This window comes from Babylonia areolata, chromosome 20 (assembly GCF_041734735.1).
Source record: "Babylonia areolata isolate BAREFJ2019XMU chromosome 20, ASM4173473v1, whole genome shotgun sequence".
NCBI classification, from domain to species: Eukaryota; Metazoa; Mollusca; class Gastropoda; order Neogastropoda; family Buccinidae; genus Babylonia; species Babylonia areolata.
In genome coordinates this window covers 22,063,813-22,083,812 of record NC_134895.1, presented here as the reverse complement: position 1 = coordinate 22,083,812, position 20,000 = coordinate 22,063,813, and the positions used below count along the sequence as shown (strand labels likewise).

At 45.0% G+C, this 20,000-nt stretch overlaps 1 protein-coding gene across 1 annotated transcript in view; it reads left to right on the top strand.

Annotated features, from left to right (window-relative positions):
* Positions 1-20,000, top strand: part of LOC143294558 (nucleolar protein 4-like) — a 417,577-nt gene that overhangs the window by 306,756 nt on the left and 90,821 nt on the right. Inside the window, exon 6 of the mRNA XM_076605932.1 lies at positions 17,108-17,201. Coding sequence (XP_076462047.1) covers positions 17,108-17,201 — 94 coding nt within the window. The remainder of the gene's footprint in view (positions 1-17,107; positions 17,202-20,000) is intronic.

Genomic DNA, 20,000 nt, shown 5'->3' with positions numbered 1-20,000 from the left:
CTAGAACGTGGCTCCCCAATAAGCAAGCAGCCAGTGGTGTTGTGTCAGTCGTGAGTGCTTTCGTCCTCTGTGTGTGTGTGTGTGTGTGTGTGTGTGTGTGAACTCAGAACTCAGAACTCAGAACTCATTTAATTGTCGTAAAACCATCATAGGAATTATGTGTGTGTGTGATGGTGGTGGTGATGTTTATTTTGTTGTTATTGTTTGTTTTTTTTTCGAGGGGGGAAGGGCGGTGGGGGGATGAGTTTGGGTGTTCGTGTGTACGAACGTGCGGACTGATTAAGTGTGTGTGTGTGTGTGTGAGTGTGTGTGTTGGGGCGGTAAGGTGGATGCATGTTTGTGTCAGCACGAACGTGCGGACTGATTAAGCGAGAGAGAGAGAGAGAGAGGTTGCGTATGTGTGTGTGAGTGTGCTTGCATGCGTAGGTGCGTGTGCCTGTGGCGGGTGGCGACGAGGTGGTGGTGGGAGGGGCTAGAAGGGTGTTCGGAGGGAAGTTGGATCGATAAGATGGGTGTGTGTGTGTGTGTGTGTGTGTTGGGGGTTGGAGGGGGATAGGATGGGGGCCGGAGGGTGGAGCGGTGCGGCAGGGGGGGGGGGGATGAGGGGGGGTTCGCTGGAGTGTGGATCAGAGTCGACCTGGCAGAAGCGGCGCACACATGTGTACCAGCATCCCCCCTTACCCCCCCCCCCCCACCACCCCCCACCCCCCACCCCCGGCCCCCTTCCACCCAGCCTGGGTCTACTATGCTTTCTGCTCGCCTTTGTTGATGTGAAGAGATCTGTTGTCAACATTTACTCCCTCTACCCCTGCTACGTTTTTGGTGGTGGTTTTTTTTTTTTTTTTTTTGTTTTTTCGTTTGTTGTTTTTTTTTTCTTCCCCTTTTCCACATAATAAAACACAGCAAGCAAACCACACGCTTAGCTGTAAGCAAGCGACAAGCAGACAAGCGAATAATTATTAGGTAAATACATCATTATTTTTTTAAAAGAAATGTATGAATGAAGACGTTCTCACAGGTAAGATGCTCGCACACGTTTCTCTCAAGTGTGTTCGCACACACATACCATGCACACGCACGGACACACACACACACACACACACACACACACACACACACACACACACACACATATATATATATATATATATATAGAGAGAGAGAGAGAGAGAGAGAGAGAGACATATGAATGACCGAGAAAGGGGTAATACAGTTGAGGACTGTGAACGCGAACGTATAAATTGACATTTATAACCAACAGACTGATTTTTGTCTCTCGTCTTTCTCGCATAGTCGATTTACCGATCTATATGTATATATTTCTGCTGTCTGTCTGTCTGTCTGTCTTTCTTTCTTTCTTTCTTTCTTGTCTTTCCATCTGTGTCAGCCTCACAGCGGTATGTAATGTATATGTATGTATGTACACCTTTGGAGCACGCGCTTGTCAGTGTGTGCACGTGCATGTGTGTGCATGCCGGCTGACAACCCCGGTTTGTGGTGAATGAGTGCATGTGCTTGTGTGTGTGTGTGTGTGTGTGTGTGTGTGTGTTTCAGTGTCAGTGTGTGGGTGTGTGCGTGCGTGTATCAGTGTGTGTGTGTGTGTGTGTTAACACGTGTGCGTGTGTGTGTGTGTGTGTGTGTGTTTGCGCGTGCATGTACGCATGAAAATCGACGCGGACATGTCAATGAGACGATGCTGAGGGGAAGTAAAGGAAGGGTGAACCGACACGGCTGAGTATATAACGATTTGTTGACTTGCCCCCCCCGGCCCCCCTCCCCCCTTCCCTCCCTCAAGTTCAAGCTGTTCAGTACTGGGGGGTGGGTTGGGGAGCGGGGGGGGGGGGGGGGAGTGTTAGTCCAGTATTGTGAAGGTAAATGTTTTGTTACATCGGGTGAAGTCCTGGGTGTCTACCCGGATGTGAGGTCTCCCAAGAGGAGTGTGTGTGTGGGGGGGGGGGGGGTGGGGGGGGGGAGGGTCACGGCTGTCTGTGCAGGGGGTGAAGTCCTGGCTGTTCTTCTGGTGTTCCGAGCGGGAAGTCCTGGTTGTCTATAGAGGAATGAAGTCCTGGTTGTCTGTAGAGGAATGAAGTCCTGGTTGTCTGTAGAGGAATGAAGTCCTGGTTGTCTGTAGAGGGGTGAAGTCCTGGTTGTCTGTAGAGGGGTGAAATCCTGGCTGTTCTTCTGGTGTTCCAATTGGGAAGTCCTGGATGTCTGTAGAGGGGTGGAGTGTTGGCTGTTCTTCTGGTGCTCCAATTGGGAAGTCCTGGTTGTCTGTAGAGGGGTGAAGTCCTGGCTGTTCTTCTGGTGTTCCAATTGGGAAGTCCTGGATGTCTGTAGAGGGGTGAAGTATTGACTGTTATTCTGGTGCTCCAATTGGGAAGTCCTGGTTGTCTGTAGAGGGGTGAAGTCCTGGCTGTTCTTCTGGTGTTCCAATTGGGAAGTCCTGGATGTCTGTAGAGGGGTGAAGTCCTGGCTGTTCTTCTGGTGTTCCAATCTGGAAGTCCTGGTTGTCTGTAGAGGGGTGAAGTCCTGGCTGTTCTTTTGATGTTCCAATTGGGAAGTCCTGGTTGTCTGTAGAGGGGTGAAGTCCTGGCTGTTCTTTTGATGTTCCAATTGGGAAGTCCTGGCTGTCTGTAGAGGGGTGAAGTCCTGGCTGTTCTTCTGGTGTTCCAATTGGGAAGTCCTGGCTGTCTGTAGAGGGGTGAAGTATTGGCTGTTCTTCTGGTGTTCCAATTGGGAAGTCCTGGATGTCTGTAGAGGGGTGAAGTATTGACTGTTATTCTGGTGCTCCAATTGGGAAGTCCTGGTTGTCTGTAGAGGGGTGAAGTCCTGGCTGTTCTTCTGGTGTTCCAATTGGGAAGTCCTGGATGTCTGTAGAGGGGTGAAGTATTGACTGTTCTTCTGGTGCTCCAGTTGGGAAGTCCTGGTTGTCTGTAGAGGGGTGGAGTCCTGGCTGTTCTTCTGGTGCTCCAGTTGGGAAGTCCTGGTTGTCTGTAGAGGGGTGGAGTCCTGGCTGTTCTTCTGGTGCTCCAGTTGGGAAGTCCTGGTTGTCTGTAGAGGGGTGGAGTCCTGGCTGTTCTTCTGGTGCTCCAGTTGGGAAGTCCTGGTTGTCTGTAGAGGGGTGGAGTCCTGGCTGTTCTTCTGGTGCTCCAGTTGGGAAGTCCTGGTTGTCTGTAGAGGGGTGAAGTCCTGGCTGTTCTTTTGATGTTCCAATTGGGAAGTCCTGGTTGTCTGTAGAGGGGCGAAGTCCTGGCTGTTCTTCTGGTGTTCCAATCGGGAAGTCCTGGATGTCTGTAGAGGGGCGAAGTCCTGGCTGTTCTTTTGGTGTTCCAAGGGGCAAATCCTGGTTGTCCATTGGAGGCCCTTGAGGGGAGAGGGGGAGGCGAGCGGGGATGTGGGGGGGCGGGGGTGGTGGGGTGGGGGGTTGGAGGGAGCAAAATAAACGGAAAGCTTTTCTGGTTTCTTTTTTTTTTTTTTTTTTTTTTTTTTTTTTTTTTTTTTTTTTGCCCCCGAAGTACCTGAGACACGAACGATAACTCTGTGGACTGTTCTGACCATTTGGTGGAAACTCAACAGTTCCAACCACCGGCATCGTTTCAACAAGGGCGTTAATCCGTTTTGATTTCTTTACGAAACCCTTTTGTGTGGTTCTGGTTCTTTCTTGTTGGCAATAGTCGTTCAACTCTTTCAATTGTGTTCCGAAAGAAAGAGCAAAAGTAGAAGAAGAAGAAGGAAGAAAAAAGATGAACGAATGGAAAAAAAAGAAGAAGAAGAAAGATTGAATGAATACAAGAATGAAAGAAAGAAAGGATGAAAGAATAAATGAATGATAGAACGAAAGAACAAAGGAGCAAGAGAGAGTGATACGGGTATGGATACGGATGTTTTATTCAGTACGGGCCATGGCCCGTATATATATATATATATATATATATATATATATATATAATTATGTGTGTGTGTGTGTGTGTGTGTGCTTAGTAACAAAGATATTATCTGAAAATGGGAAAAAATAATCATCAAAGAGAGAGAGAGAGAGAGAGTGGATCTATGTCTGTTATATTTTCCCCAATAACCATCCCACTTTCTCTGTGTCTGTCACTCTCTCCTCTATCTCTCTCTCTTTCTCCGCCCCCTCTCTCTTTCTCCAATCCCCCCCCCCTCTCTCTCTCCCTCCCTCTCTCTCTCTCTACGTGTTGTAACAATGGCAATTTAATAAACGCAGTTTTAAAATTATAGACGATACCAAAGTCTCACAATTAATCGTGACTTACATTGAACCCATTTTAAAGTATCGTATGTTTGTCTGTGTGTCGGGGATGGGGGGGGGGGGGGGGTCGAGATGGTTGTATGTGTGCGTGCGTATGAGTAAATTCATTCTGAAGAAGAAAAAAAAAAAGTAAAAAAGAAACGGAAAAAAAGACACCACTCCTTTTCGGTCGATATTAATTATGCAAATAAAGAACGGGTGCAATAGCCGAATCGTGAAAGCGTTGGACTTTCAATCTGAGGGTCCCGGGTTCGAATTTGTGGCGGTGACGGAGCCTGGTGGGTAAAGGGTGGAGATTTTTCCGATCTCTCAGGTCAACATAATTATGTGCAGACCTGCTAGTACCTGAACCCCCTTCGTGTGTATACGCACGCCGAAGATCAAATACGCACGTTAAAGATCCTGTAAACCATGTCAGGCATTCGGCGGGTTATGGAAACAAGAACATACCCAGCATATACACCCCAGAAAACGGAGTATGGCTGCCTACATGGCGGGGTAGGTAAAACAAAACGATCATACACATAAAATGTTACATGTCTGTCTGAGTATATATATATATATATATATATATATATATATATATATATATATATGTGCGTGTCTAAAATCGGATTGAATGACACAGGAAACGAATGATGAGCGCCCAGTGGCATCCGTCAATCGGTTCTACCCAGGTAGACAGCCTGTTGCGTAAATGACCCCGTGTTTGTAAAGCGCTTAGAGCTTGCTGTCCGACCGAGGACAGGCAGCTATATTATAATAAGTATGCATATCAATCAATCAATCAGTCACTGACGCTTGCTAGTCACATCGGCCTTTTGTCTCGTTCCTGTTGAGTGTAGTCATGATCCATCTCACACGCACCCTATACATGTAAGACGCCGTGTCTTTGTTGGGTGGACTTCTTCTGGTCCAGCTGCTCACCAGTGATCAGTGTTCGATGCCTCCGTTTCGGCATGGTGTTGTATCCTCGGGGGAGGAGGGGGTGGGGAGAGGGTGGGGAGAGGGGGGAGGGGAATGGGGGAAGGGGGGGGTGGGTGGGTGGAAGAGACCCTTCTCCGATTTCCCTCACTGCTCCTGGCAGATGAGTGCATCAGCCGTGACTTCCAAACTGAATATGTTCATATCTGAAAAGAAATGTGTAAATTCGACTGCTTTGTTATTAGTCAGCGTATACATTTGTATGTCAGAAATATGCGCTAAGTTTTGTGGAAAAAAGAAAATGTAACAATGACTTGACTACTGAAATATTTTTTGTTTTGCTTCTTTATAATGTTGATGCACCTCCCAAAAGTGCATTTCATTAAGATGTGTGAAAAGAACAGATTTTTTTTCCTTCTATTTTCAAGCCAAATTCGGTGTCGACAGACGAAGTATTTTCAGAGAAAATTAAGTCAAAGCTAACAAAACAACAACATTTAACAAAAACAAAACCAACACACACACACACACACACACACACACACACACGCACGCGCGCGCGCGCGTCCAGAGAGAGAGGGAGCACACTCACTTGCACAGATCAGAAGTGAGAAAGTTCAAAAGGGCGTGTCTTTAGGTTCATGTTTTTTAAAGAGTTTTTCTGAAGAACAGACAATGGGGCCAAATCCTCAGATTATTTTTTTTACCAGGGGTCTCAAAGGAGAGGCGAGGAACTGTCAGCAAAGATTTGTCATGCGAACGTAGCACCCTAGCTTGACACAGATTTAGAAGATCTGAAAGATATGTGGCGATTTGTTGTGGTCAGATTCACAGACATCAGAGACCGGCGATTTTGTAGTGGATTCTAGTGATGACAGGAAGCCAGTGAAGTGTTCCGAGCAGAGCAGTGATGCTTCTCTCTCGTGTCTGGGTTTACGGAGCATGAGTCTAAAAGCATGATTTTGAATGGTTTGATGTTTGTTTTGTTTGTTATCAAGGAGACCAGCTAAGATATAATTATAATAGTTTAATCTGGACAGTATGAAAGAAACAGCAGTTGCAGTGAAAAGGAAAGAGCTAATGCTACCTAATCTACGTAACTGACAAATCAAGGCGCAGTACATATTATGTTGGATATGTGCATTCATGGAGAGCATTCGATCGAAGCAGATGCCAGGGTTTCTAACAGACTAGGAGAATGGGATGTCGAAGCCAGAGATGGGCATTTGGGAAGAGGTGACTTGTTTAACCTTTGATTTGATGCCAGTGGCAATTATATGTGTTTTATCCTTATTCGTCGGCAACTTGTTCTTATAATGATGGATGGATATATATATATATATATATATATATATATATATATATATATATATATCCATCCTCAACACTATCTTTTAAACTACATGCAAGCGTCAAAAAGTCTGAGGGAAAACAGAGTTGTAGAGCTGAAATTCATCCGCACAGAAATGGTAAGAACGACCTGATTGATGAACGATAGTGCTGAGAGGCTGTGCATACATAGAAAATAAAACTGGGCCAAAGACTGAACCCTGTGGCATTCCCTAATTCAACCCATATGAGTACTTATCAAATCATAACATCTCTTGTCACCTCGCATAACATCTCTGTCAACTCCTGACAACCACCGGGTTGCAGTTGATAGCATCTGTCAACATATGATTTGAATGTTCTGCCAGTGTTTGAGATCAACGTTGTTTGCATCAGTTTAATACTTTATTACACATGAAAACAAAGAGAGTACAAAGCGTTCACCAGGAATTTGAAATTAAAACAACTGTGTATTTGGATTGCTAATCCAATCCTTAATGCGCTAATGAGAACACGAAGACGAGCAGCTTACGTAATTGCTGGGCCTATTGATGATACTTTCGAGGCAGTATCATTTCCACTGAAAATAGCCAACAGAAAAGTTGCAGTAAAACTAGGTACGATGTGCAAGTTTCCTGAAAGTCAATCAATGTCTTTTTCTTTTCTTTTTTTCTTAAACACACACCCACTCACTCATCCACCAACTCACACCACCCATCCACCCATACACCCCGAAACTCCCCCTTCACACACACACACACACACACACACACACACTAAATACAACACAACGAATTTGCTGCCATTGCCATATTGCAATCACAATCAACAGTGTACATATTTTATGCTTTCCATACCGTTGACTCTTAGCTACAAGATACATCGCCCCGAGATCTAAGTAACACGTTTTTTTTTTGTTTTTTTTTGTTTTTTTTTTTGTTGGTTGGTTTGTTGTTTTTTTCTTCTTATTTTGGAATGTTCATGGTGTGATTCTTTCTCCAAAGAATTTAAACTGGCTATATCTTGCATGATTTGTCCAACAGCTTTTCATAGATTGTCTACACTGGTCTCTAGTTTTGTTGCTTGAAGTGAATGATGTGTGCAGTGCTCCATGTCTTGTTGCTGAATGAACACAGGAATGATTCGTGTTTCGCTTGTGGGTTTTGTGTGTGTGTGTGTGTGTGTGTGTGTGCTTGTTTGTTTGGTTTTTGTTGTTGTTGGGCTTTTTAAAACCAGGACATGTCGAAACATATGTTATTTAGATCTGGGAGCGCAAGATGTTGTTTGATCAAAACGCGTTCGCTGTGACAAAGATGTTTCGATTTGATCCAAACGACTTATTTTCCTCCCCGATCTATGTAATCTAATCTAGGATATAACATTTCGACTTGAAATTATAACACAGCGCTATAAGGCGAACAAAACAATATCAGTTACAAAGAGGTATTATTATTGAGATGGTGATAACAAAACAACAATGAGTACAAAGAAAGAACATGAGAAATAAAATTATATTTTGATAAGTTTCAGATGCCATACTTGCTTGGTAGCTTTTGGACGGTTTTTGCTTCCCGATAACAATACACAAAAGCACTGCGCTATTAATCACTTCTGAATGGTTATTATCAAGGTTAATTGAAAACTAAATATGACTTATTCTGCAGTGTACTAATATTTTAATGAAAACTGCCCCAAATTAAAAATGAGCGACCACAAGAAAAGTTCGTCTGCTACGATTGACGTCAGCTCTCACGCGATCAACTCAAAGGGGATGACAAAAAACCTCTACGGTGATCCCACTGCGTCAGACTTAGGTTCGTTTATTTATTATTTTATAGTCTGTTCATCTAAGATGATGATATTAGATCGTCAGACTTACCAACTGATGAAAGTACCACATTTTCAAAACAAATTACACGATTATGCAGAAACCTTCATCACTCAATTTTGGTATTGACATATTTACCACTATTTATCCTGTCATATCCATTAAGTTTGTTTGTATACCTTTTACCCCATTCTTTTTGTTGACTGGACAAGTTCAAATGTCTGTGTGACTGTGTTACACACCACTCTTTCAATGAATTTGTTACACAGGTGTGACGCAGAGATGACATTTTTTCTTTTGTGACGTATTTGTATTCGCTATTCCATTTCATCTTCATTAATTTGAGAAAGTGGTAGCGTACATTTGATTATCCAGCGCTAAAAATGTACATGTGCGTTATTGCATTGCCAAAAATATTATACTTCGTGTTACGTATGGAGATCAAAAGAAATATCACGACTTCGCTCAGTGCTATCACTTTGTCCACGATTCTGGAGGAAAACAGCGATAAACCATGTCGAAAATTGAAGACCCACTGGCTTGTACTGGTCTTCACAGTGAGCCCCTGTTATACGTATGTCTTCCGTTTATAATCCTTGGCGTCTTCGTCAACGTATTTGTTATATGGATCTGGTCATCTGTCAAGCAGCAAGCCTATCACACTATGTACTTGTTCAAAGCGCTTGCAGTTTCGGACTTGTTTATTAGCGGTTTATTTATTCCAGCTCGTTTTTACATCTTTCCGAATTTCTTCTGTAACTTGTTCATCCAGACGCTCTGTTATGGGTCTCGATCCGTTGGGGTTTTTCTCACTCTGACTTTAGCAGTAGCTCGACTCATCAGACTCTTGTTCCCTCTTCACAGTAGCAGGCTTCTGAGTCGTGATCGTATGAGGTTTACAGTGACTGTAATCATCATTTCTTGTCTCACATTCCAAGTTTTTCACACTGGCCATACTATTTTCGTGCCTAGAGAGTACTCCAGATACGCCAAACCAGGACCGAAGATAATATTTCTGATTTCAGTACCAGCCATAGCTCAGAACGTGGTTATGGCTATCGTTCTGTGGAAAGTACGTCAGGTCTCCAGAAAGGTTGCTCCCATATTATACACAAACCTTCCACGTCTACCAGGAAACGGGCTGAACATACCTGAGAGAAAACATCAGACACAACAGCCATCTGAAGAAGTAACAGGATTTCCAGAACCACAGACAGCTGAGACACCTGACCCAGAACCACAGACAGCTGAGACACCTGACCCAGAACCACAGACAGCTGAGACACCTGACCCAGAACCACAGACAGCTGAGACACCTGACCCAGGACCACAGACAGCTGAGACACCTGACCCAGAACCACAAACAGCTGAGACACCTGACCCAGAACCACAAACAGCTGAGACACCTGACCCAAAACCACAGACATCCAAGACTCCTGACCCAGAACCACAGACATCCGAGACTCCTAACCCAGAACCACAGACATCCAAGACTCCTGACCCAGAACCACAGACATCCGAGACTCCTAACCCAGAACCAGAGACAGCTGATCAAGGGAGAGAAGTGTTTGGACCTGAACCAGGTCCTCAGAAACCCTCTAGTTTGGGGCAGAAGCGGGTGTCTTTCAATGTGGACGCCCAAAACAGACTTGGCAGGGACAGACTGGTAACGCTGGACCGTCAGGTGGCGTACGTTGTGATAGCCATCTGCCTGACCTCGTTCATCGCCTACCCAGTCGTTTCCCTGTCCCATTTTATCTGGCCGACCGAACCGTTCGCTGTGGGAGCCCGAATCATCCTTGTTCTCATCAACAGCTGCGTCAACGTTGTGTACTACATGTTCATTAGCAGTTTCCGTGCAGCTGTGGGCCAAAAGAGGGAACAATTTGCGCACTGGGCCATGCCCACTTTTTCGACGATTCCGAGTCACTTCATCATGCTTAATTCTTCGACAAAGACGACCGTGAGTGACCTCAGCAAGACGAACACGAAAAATATTTCCAACATGGAAGCTTCGTTTGCCCACGGCGATGGATCAATGCTTCCAGGGGAAAATGCTTCTCCTGACACAAAACGATTCCGCAATGGTCGGACAAAATGAAGGATCGGTTCAACGAACGAAAAAAAGAAAAAAGAAAAAAAAAAGAATGGAATTAACTTATTAGACTGCTGAAGGCAACCTGGCACTACCTAGCACATCGAAAGAAAGAACGGGCATGAAACCTGGAACAATAAACAATAACAGAAACGCCAACACACATATTCATACACACAGCATGCTCTACACACACACACACACACACACACACACACACACACGAATGTGTGCCTGTGTGTGAATCAGCACGCGAAAACTTCTTTCATGATAGGCCGCCATCACCATCACCACCACCACCACTGCCAACCATCATCCACGCCAGTTCAATACGGTGGTCAGTTGCGGACATCGTGACCATCTGAGGCGACGCTCTGAGGGGGCAGCTGTCCTTCCCCCCCCCCTCCCCAACCGTTCCGATCTTCGTCACCAGACGCGCGACAGTGTTGTAGGGTGTATGTCCATGTTGTGTGTGTGTGTGTGTGTGTGTCTGTGTTCACCATTCTGCTGTGGGTAGTGGCCTACATTTTTGCTTTCTGTGTAGTCTTCTTCAACATCGTTGTCTCGGTGGCTTTGGCAGGTTACGTTGTAAATCAGTGCTGTGGTGGGTGTGTGTGTGTGTGTGTGTGTGTGTGCTATTATATCTTTTGTTATTATCCGCAGGTTGGGAACAGTAGCTAGCTAGCTGTACTACTTACAAACACGTACGTACTGGTAGAATTACCGTTTGGTGGTGAGGTTTAGCTACCTATCGCTCGTTGCGGCAGAAAAAAAAAAGAAGAAGAAGAAGAAGGGAGGTGGGGGGGAACGTGCTTGAACGAAAAGTACTGTTGGCGTTTTATTTTATTCTTCTTATTATGATTATGTGTTTGGTGTGTGTTTTGCTTTATGTTTCGACTTTTACGGGATTTAAAAAAAAACAACAAAAAACCCACTGGTGGTTTTCTTCTTTTTTTCCCCCTTTAAAAAAAAAAAATGTTTTTAAAGATTTTTTTTATATATATTTTTTAACATAATTATTTCTATCTTTAAATACATTTTACTATTCATAAGGTTTTAGTACGTTTAAACAATAAACACTGTGTTATCCTATTTTGTGTAATCGAGTTCCACTCATACACTCATGCTCCAATTGTTTAAAAAAAAAATCAAAAAAAATTCTTCTTCTTCTAGTCTGTTTGTCTGTCTTTTCTCCATACTTATATATGTACTTACACTACCCCATTTTTTCCTGATATGTAGTTTTATCTTTATTTATTCGGTTTTGTCTTTTTTTTTTTCTTCTTTTTTTTCAAAGACAAATAAATGTGACTGCTTAACACCTTGTACGAAAAAAAAACAAAAAAAACAACAACTTGTTATAAAGTGTTATATTTTTTGTTTGATTTCTTTATGTCCGGATTTTGTTTTGTCCCCCCTTCAAAAACAAAAACAAACAAAAACAAAACAAAACAAAAAATCTGCAGCCCCTACCCCAACTCCAATCAGTAAATCTGTATAAAAAAAAAATGTGTTGAACATAATAAGTTTGAAGAAATGTTCCACACGCATAATTTTGGTAATTGTTTATAGATTATTTAGAATTAGGTCTGTATATAACTGACTTTTAGAAAATCAAATTAATTTTAACGGTGTTGCTCATGACAAAAGATGGATCCTTCATAATCTCAACTTCAGCTGCTTTTTTTTTTTTTTTTTTTTTTTTTTTTTTTTTTTGCTTTTTTTTTTTTTTTTTTTTTTTCCTTTCGTCTGCAAATTAGCACACCTCCTATGTGGAATAGCGGCACTGTCCTGATCTTCCAACTGAAACAGAAATTATCCGATCTCATCTTTGGTTGGATATATTATATGCACTTGCATTCTCGTCCGTTATGATGATGACAGGAAAGAAAGAAAGAAAATTCACTGATTTTTTTTGATTTTTTTTTTAATATATATATATATTTTTTTAAACAGCAAGAGATATTTCACTTGATTTATATATTTTCAAACATCTTGATTATAGAATAGATCAACGCCATCTGACTTGTGCGATTAAAAAAAAATTAGTAGGTGGGTATGTGGGGGGGTGGGGGTGGGGGGGGGGGAGGGGAGGGAGGCGGGAATTGTGAGTGTTAATGTGTTATACTGACTGAAGCTCTCGCCAGTTGTGTTGAAACAGGAAGAAAATGATCTAATGAAGAAGCGTGATAATAAAAACAGATCAACTCTAACGGATTTGTGTGTGATGTTGTTCTTGTTATTCTCTTCTTTTTTTTTCTTTTTTTTGGGTGTGTGTGTGTGGGGGGGGGGGGGGGGGGTGAGGATGTGTGTGTGTGTTGGGGGGGGGGCGTGCTGGTGGGGAGGGGGTAAGGGGGGGGGAGATAAGAGGAGGGGTTGTGAACGTTATGTGTTACAGCGCCTGAGCCCTCGCCAATCAATTGACGAAGGAACAAAAAAAAAAAAAAAAAAATCTGAAAAGGCAACACGAAGAAAAAAAAAAAAACACACTTGTGAGTGTTGTGTGCCTGCGTGGTTTGTGTGGGTGTGGGCTGGACGGACCCTCGCGCTCGGCCATGCATAGTCCGCGGGTGTCTTCTCCTCTCAGTGCCTGCGGCGACTCCGGCGGGAGACGTAGGGGGTATGTGAACACTAAGGCAGGAGGGGTGGTGTTGTCCAGCAGATACGAGATCATACCTTATTTCTTGTTCAAGGTGAGCTCTTTGTCTTTTTAACAGAGATACTCTCCCCTCCCCTCCTCCACCCCCCTCCCCGCCCACCCAACCACAACCACAAACACACACACACACACACACACCTGTATAGTGAGGTTGTGTGGATGGGGATTTTTTTTTTTTTTAAAATTTTTTTTTTTTGAGGGAGTGAGGGGTGGGGGGAGATAGGGAGGGAGGCGGCGTGTGTGTGCGTGTGTGTGTTTGTCTGCGACTCGTTGCCTCCATAGATCTCATATCTGTCTCTGTCCCTCTCTGCATCTCCCGGTCTGTCTCTCCATCTTTCTCTGTATGACACCCCCCCAACCCCCCCACCATCCCACCCCCTACCCCACACACCCTCTCCCTTTCTCTCTTTCTCTCTCTCTCTCTCCTTATAACTTACTCTCTACATCCATCCCTCACGTCCTCTTTCTTTCGTGTGTGTGTATATATATATATATATATATATATATATATATATATATATATATATATATATATATGTGTGTGTGTGTGTGTGTGTGTGTGTATCTAGATATGCGAAATGCACTCGCGGGTACACACACACAACATACACACACACACACTCTCTCTCTCTCTCTCTGTCTGTCTGTCTGTCTCTCTCTCTCTCTTTCTCTCTCTCTCTCTCTCTCTGTCTCTCACACTCTCTCTCTCTCACGCACGCATACACGCGCGCGCGCGTGTACCTGAGCAGGTGGCATACAACACGAAACCCTGCGCACACACACAGCTCCATGTCTTATGAATCAATCAAAACCGGGATCGCAGTTTGATATTACCGCTACCAGACTCAAACCCATACTTATGTCTGCAGTTCATAAAAAAAAAAAACAAAAAAAAAAACACAATGATCTCTGTCCTGCCATGGTCTCCCACCCCCCACCCCCCGCCCCCCTCCTCTCACCTCTCACCACCACCCCCTTTCCCCTTCCCCCATAACCCCTCCTCCACCACCACCCCCCTTCTCCTCCCCCCTCTCTTCACAAGTCTCCCCTCCCTGTACCATTTTTAAACCACGTCTCGGTCGATTTTTCTTACGGGGCGGGATAGCCGAGCTATTGTTATAAAGGTGTTTGGCGTTCAATCTGAGGATAGTGGGTTCGAATCTCGGTCATGTCGCGTGGTGGATGAAAAGGTGGGAGAATTTTGTTGTTGTTGTTGTTGTCAGTTGTTTTCTGGCGCGGATCTCCCGGATAAAAAAAAAAAAAAAAAAAAAAAAAAAAAGACGTGACGTGCATCGCCACCCCCACCCCACCCCCATCCCCCCACACCCCACCCCCTTATAGTGTGTATACGCATGCAGAAGATGATGAAATGCGCACGTTAAAGATCCCGCAGTCTTTGTCAGGACTCGGTGCATTGTTTTGTTGGAAGAACATATACCCCGCATGCACACTGCTGCGTTCATGGCAGGGAAGGAACGGACTGGTACGTAAAAAACCCACTACTCGCTCATGTACATTTACAAAGTTGAACTTTGGAGTTTGCAGGCAGCCGACGAACGCGAAAAAAAAAGGTAGATCAGAGAAAAATCGATTATGAAGATTGTAATAAGATTTTAAGTGTCAGGTCCCAGGTCACAAGGATCTCTGTCTCACTTTCTCTGTTTCTGTTTTTCTATCCCTGCCTATGTCTGTCTGTCTGTCTCTCTTTACCCACCCACCCCCACCCACACCCTCCCTCTCTCTCTCTCTCTCTCTCTCTCTCTCTCTCTGTGCTCTTTCTCCTCCCTTAAACAGTCAGATAGACACACACGCGCGCGCGCACACAAACACACTCTTGCATGCGTGTCCAGTATGTTCCAGACCTTTATCCCCATCCTCCTCCTCCTCCTCCTCCTCCTCCATCCCGTCAGTTAATGTTGGAACTGCCTGTCAGTTTCACTTTATTTGGTGCATGGTTCCGAACGTCAAAGGCGTCCGTAAGGATGGTGTGGCCCAGTGGTAAAGTGCCCGACTAGGAAGCGATTGTCCATGGGGGTCGAGTCTCATGGAATATATACAGATCAGGAATTTTACCCCCCCACTCCCCCCCTCATCACCCTCCCTCCCCGCCCCCCCCCCCCAGCCCCCACCACACACACACACACAACCCCTCCACTCATCATCTACTAGACCTTGACCTTGATCGGTGATCTGGCCGCATAACTTTCGGGATGAGACAATAACAAACTGAGGTCCCGTGTGGTGCAGCATGCGCGCTAGCACGTAAAAGTTCCCACGGCAACAAAAGCTTTGTCCCTAGCAAAATTTTGTAGTAAAATTCCTATGCATATCCACAAACACACACACACACACACACACACACACACACACACAGACGTGTGTGTGTGTGTGTGTGTCTGCCCGTGTGTGTGTGTGGCACTGCACTGTGGCGAAACGCTTTTCCCGGAGAGAGCAGCCCGAATTTCTCAAAGAGAAATTTGTTGTGGCAAAAAAAAATTAAATAAATAAAAAAAAAATTAAATAAAATCCCTGATACAAATATGATAAATTCATAATTAATATCAATCAGTTATAATTAAAACAATGTAATACAATGAAATACAAAACAACGATTCTGCTTCTAGTTTCTCTCCCCCCCAGTCTGTCTGCTGAGCCACAGTGTGGTGCATGCATTGACGATTTAAATCTGTATGTAAACGGTGTGAGATGAATCTTTAGATCTAAACGTTTGTTAGTGGGACATGAGGAACATGGGAGTGTTACGAGTATTAGGAATGTGTGTGTGTGTGTGTGTGTGTGTGTGTGTGTGTGTGTGTGTGTGTGTGTGTGTGTGTGTGTGTGTGTGTGATGTGCGCGTACTAAGTTCTTAATGTGTTTATTTTGTGTTTATTTATTGTCTGTTGAATGGTTTGTTCATTAAATCGTTCATTTACCAATGTTTGCTTACCATCTTGAGTGGTCGGCGACTTTCTTTTTATTATTTTTGTGTTGTTTTAATTGGTTTTTTGTTGTTGTTGGTGGTGGTGGTTTTTTTTTGTGTTTTTTGGGGGTTTTTTTTTGGTATTAATGCAGGCCTATAATTATGATTCGAGTTCTCTCTCTCTCTCTCTCTCTCTCTCTCTCTCTCTCTCTCTCTCTCGTGTGTGTGTGTGTGTGTGTGTGTTATCGCGCGCGCGCGCGTGCGTGTGTGTGTCTGTGTCTGTGTGTCTCTGTCTGTCTGTCTGTCTGTCTGTCTTTATCTCCTTGCAGGAAAGTATGTCCAACTATTTTGTTGTCGGTACGAACCTTTACTTTGCAGTTTATTATTTCTCTCTTTCTCTCTCTCTTCTTGCAGCGAAGTATGTCCAGCTATTTTGTTGTCAGTGGCCTACGAACTTGTACGTACTTATAAATTCTTTTACTCTCTCTCTCTCTCTCTCTCTCTCTCTCTCTCTCTCTCTCTCTCTCTCTCTCTCTCTCTCTCTCTTTTGGAGGAAAGTAGGTGTATGTCCATATTATATTTTGTTATCAGTGGTGCGAACATTGACTTATTTATTATTCTTTTTCTCTTTCTCACTGTCTGTGTCTTCTTGCAGGAAAGTATGTCCAGCTATTTTTGTTGTCAGCAAGAACCTTTTACTGATTTATTCTTTCTCTCTTCCTCACTCTCTGTGTGTCTTCCTGCAGGAAAATATATCCAGATTTTTTTTTTTTTTTTTTTTTTTTTTTTTCAGTACGAACCCTTTTACTGATTTATTCTTTCTCTCTTTCTCACTCTGTGTGTGTCTTCCTGCAGGAAAATATATCCAGATTTTTGTTTTTTTATTTTTTTGTTTTTTGTTTTTGGTCAGTCCGAACCATTTTACTGATTTATTCTTTCTCTCTTTCTCACTCTCTGTGTGTCTTCCTGCAGGAAAATATATCCAGATTTTTTTTTTTTTTTTTTTTTTTTTTTGTCAGTACGAACCCTTTTACTGATTTATTCTTTCTCTCTCTCTCTCTCTCTCTGTCTTCTTCTTGCAGGAAAGTATGTCCAGTGCAGACAGCGACATGAGCACAGAAACCTCCCCGTCGACGCACGCGGAGTCGGCGTTGCCAAGCAACGACAGCGGCAAAGGTAAGACTCGGCGAGAGGCATCGGATGTCTCTGTGCGTGCGTGTGTGTCTCTGTGTGTGTCTGTGTCTGTGTGTGTGTTGTTTGTGTGGGTAGGTGTATGTGTAGGGGGGGCTGTGGGAGGGTACGAGGGGTGTGTGTGTGTGGGGGGGGGGGGGGTGGGGGGGGGTATAGGAGAGGAGGGGGGGGGGGCGATGTTTGTGTTGGTGTGTGTGGGGGGTTGGGACGGGTAGGAAGTGGGGGGTAGGGTGGGGACAGAGGGGGAGTGTCGTGTGTGTGTGTGTGTAGCTGTGTAGGGGGGTGGGGGTTGGGGGATAGGGGGGACCGAGCGGGGTCTGTGTCTGACCGTGGGGTGAGATGGGAGTAGTCTTGTCGTGTGTTTGTGTGTGTGTGCGTGTGTGTCGTGTGTGTGTGTGTGTCGTGTGTGTGTCGTGTGTGTGTGTGGTCAATTAACTTCAGTTGCTTGTATGTATGTGTTGCCTTCTGTCTCGTGTGTCAATGTCTGTGTCCGTCTCTCTGTCTCTCCCGCCCTCCCCCCCTCTCTCTCTGTATGTCTACCCTCTCTCTCTCCTCTCTCTTTCTCTTTTTTCCTCTCTCTCCCTCTGTCTCTCTCCCTCTCTCTTTCTCTTTTTTCTCTCTCTCCCTCTCTCTTTACCCCCCCCCTCTCTCTCTCTCTGTCTTTCTCCCTTCCACCCTCTCACACATCCATCCCACACTACATAGAAAAGACAGTTCCTATGTCCCTGTCTGTCTGTCTCTTGTCTATGTCTGTCTGCAGTTCTCTCTCACTCTGTGTGTGTGTGTGTGTGTGTGTGTGTGTGTGGTGAGCGCGCGCGTTGTGTGTGTGTGTGTGTGTGTAATATATATATATATGTGTGTGTGTGTGTGTGTGTGTGTTTGATGAAGAGATAGACAAAGAGAGAAGGATGAGTTGCTCTCTTTTTATTTTATTTTATTTTATTTTTTTAAAACAAATTTAAAAACTGATTAATTTTTGCAGTTGTATTTTTTTGTTCACCCCCCCCCCCCCCCCCCCCCCTTTAAAACCCCCTTTCAAACAAGAGGTCTGCGTGGTAGATGCCTTCAAAGTTTCTGCTGTCAGTTTCTTCACTGTCACCACCGCCTCGTCTCCTTGATCTAATAAATAAGATATCAAACTGCCTCTCATCATGTGCGCCTGTTCGATTATAATGCTGGAACTATTAGGCAAAACAGTGGACAGTCTGGCTTTGTAAATAATATTGCGATGATATGTCATTGAATGACAGGACTCAACCAACTGTTTGGGGGTTCCTCAGCACTATCGCTTTTTTTTTTTTTTAAGGAGGCCGGGAGGGGGGGGGGGGGGTGGGGGGGGGGGGAAGAGGGGGTTAGTGTGAGGGATTGAAACAGCGTTCCAATTTTCTCATCACCCACGAAGTCATTTTCTTTTTCTTCTTCTTTTTTCCTGTGTATTATATATTTTAATAATTCTTTTTAAAATGTCATTCGCGATGGCAAATTAACTTCTGTTCACCATAAGCCTTGTATGATGGTGTTTTGTGTGTGTGTGTGTTTTTGTTTTGTTTTTTTTACCGTTGGCTTGAAGTTAAGCATCAGTGTCACCCCCCAAAAAATTGTTATGTTATTGTCTTGTCACATTCACACGTGCTGGTATTTTCTAGTAAGTTATCTATCTAGCAGCTCCATTCTTCTCGTGTGAAGAAGGGGGGGGGGGGGGGGGGGGCGGGCGGGTTGGATGCGAGGTGGGGGGGGGGGGGGGGGGGGGGGGTAGGGGGGGGGGTTAGGTGGGTGGGCGGATGGAAGCGGCGCAGGGGTGGATTAATCTGTGCCGCGGGCACACACATAGATCACTTGGTATGAATAAAATAAACACTAAAAAAAGACCAAGAAAAACAGCAGGGGGCGGCGAAAAAGGCGTGGACCAATTAACCGATTTGCTGACAACAGCTCCGACGAGCAGGATGTCGCTAGCGGACGGCCAAAACGGAAGCATGTAGTCATCACAACCCCCCCCCCCCTTCCCCCCCCCCCCCCCCTCTCTCTCTCTCTCTCTGTCTGTCTCTGTCTGTCTCTCTTTGTCCCTCTCTTCCTGTCTCTCTGTATGTGTCTCTGTCCCCCTCTCTCTCTCTGTCCCTCCCTCTCTCTGTCCCCCCTCCCTCTGTGTCTCTGTCCTTCTCTCTCTCTGTCCTCTCTCTCTCCTCTTCCTCCCTCTCTGTCCTTATCTCTCTCTCTCTCTCTTGCTCTCTCTGCCCCTCTCTCTCCTCCCTCCCTCTCTCTATCCCTCTATCTCTCTCTGCCCCCCCCCCTCTCTCTCTCTCTGCCCATCTCTCTCTGTCGCCTTCCCCCCTCTCTGTCTGTCCCCCATCTCTGTCTGTCGTATCTCTCTCTGTCGCCCGCCCCCCCTCCCCCCTCTCTGTCGCCCCCCCCCCCTCTCTGTCTGTCCCCCCCTCTCTCTCTCTGTCCCTCTATCTCTGTCGCCCTCACCCCCACCGCCCACCCTCTCTCTCTGCCCCCCCCACCCCCGCCCCCTCTATCTCTCTCTGTCTGCACCCCCTACCCCCCCCCCCACGTCACTCACACACCTCTCTCTCCCCCTCTCCCCTCCCATGCCTACCCGGACGGATCAATCGAAGCGAGACACGCACCGCCCCTGACATGGTGGGTGTTGACATGCCCGTGACAAATGATCTGGATGTGTATGAGGAGCTGTACCTGAGCATCTGCACTGCAGCCTTTGTCCTTCCCTTTGCCCTTCCTTTGTTTGTTTGTTGTTGTTTTGTTGTTGTTGTTGTTGTTGTT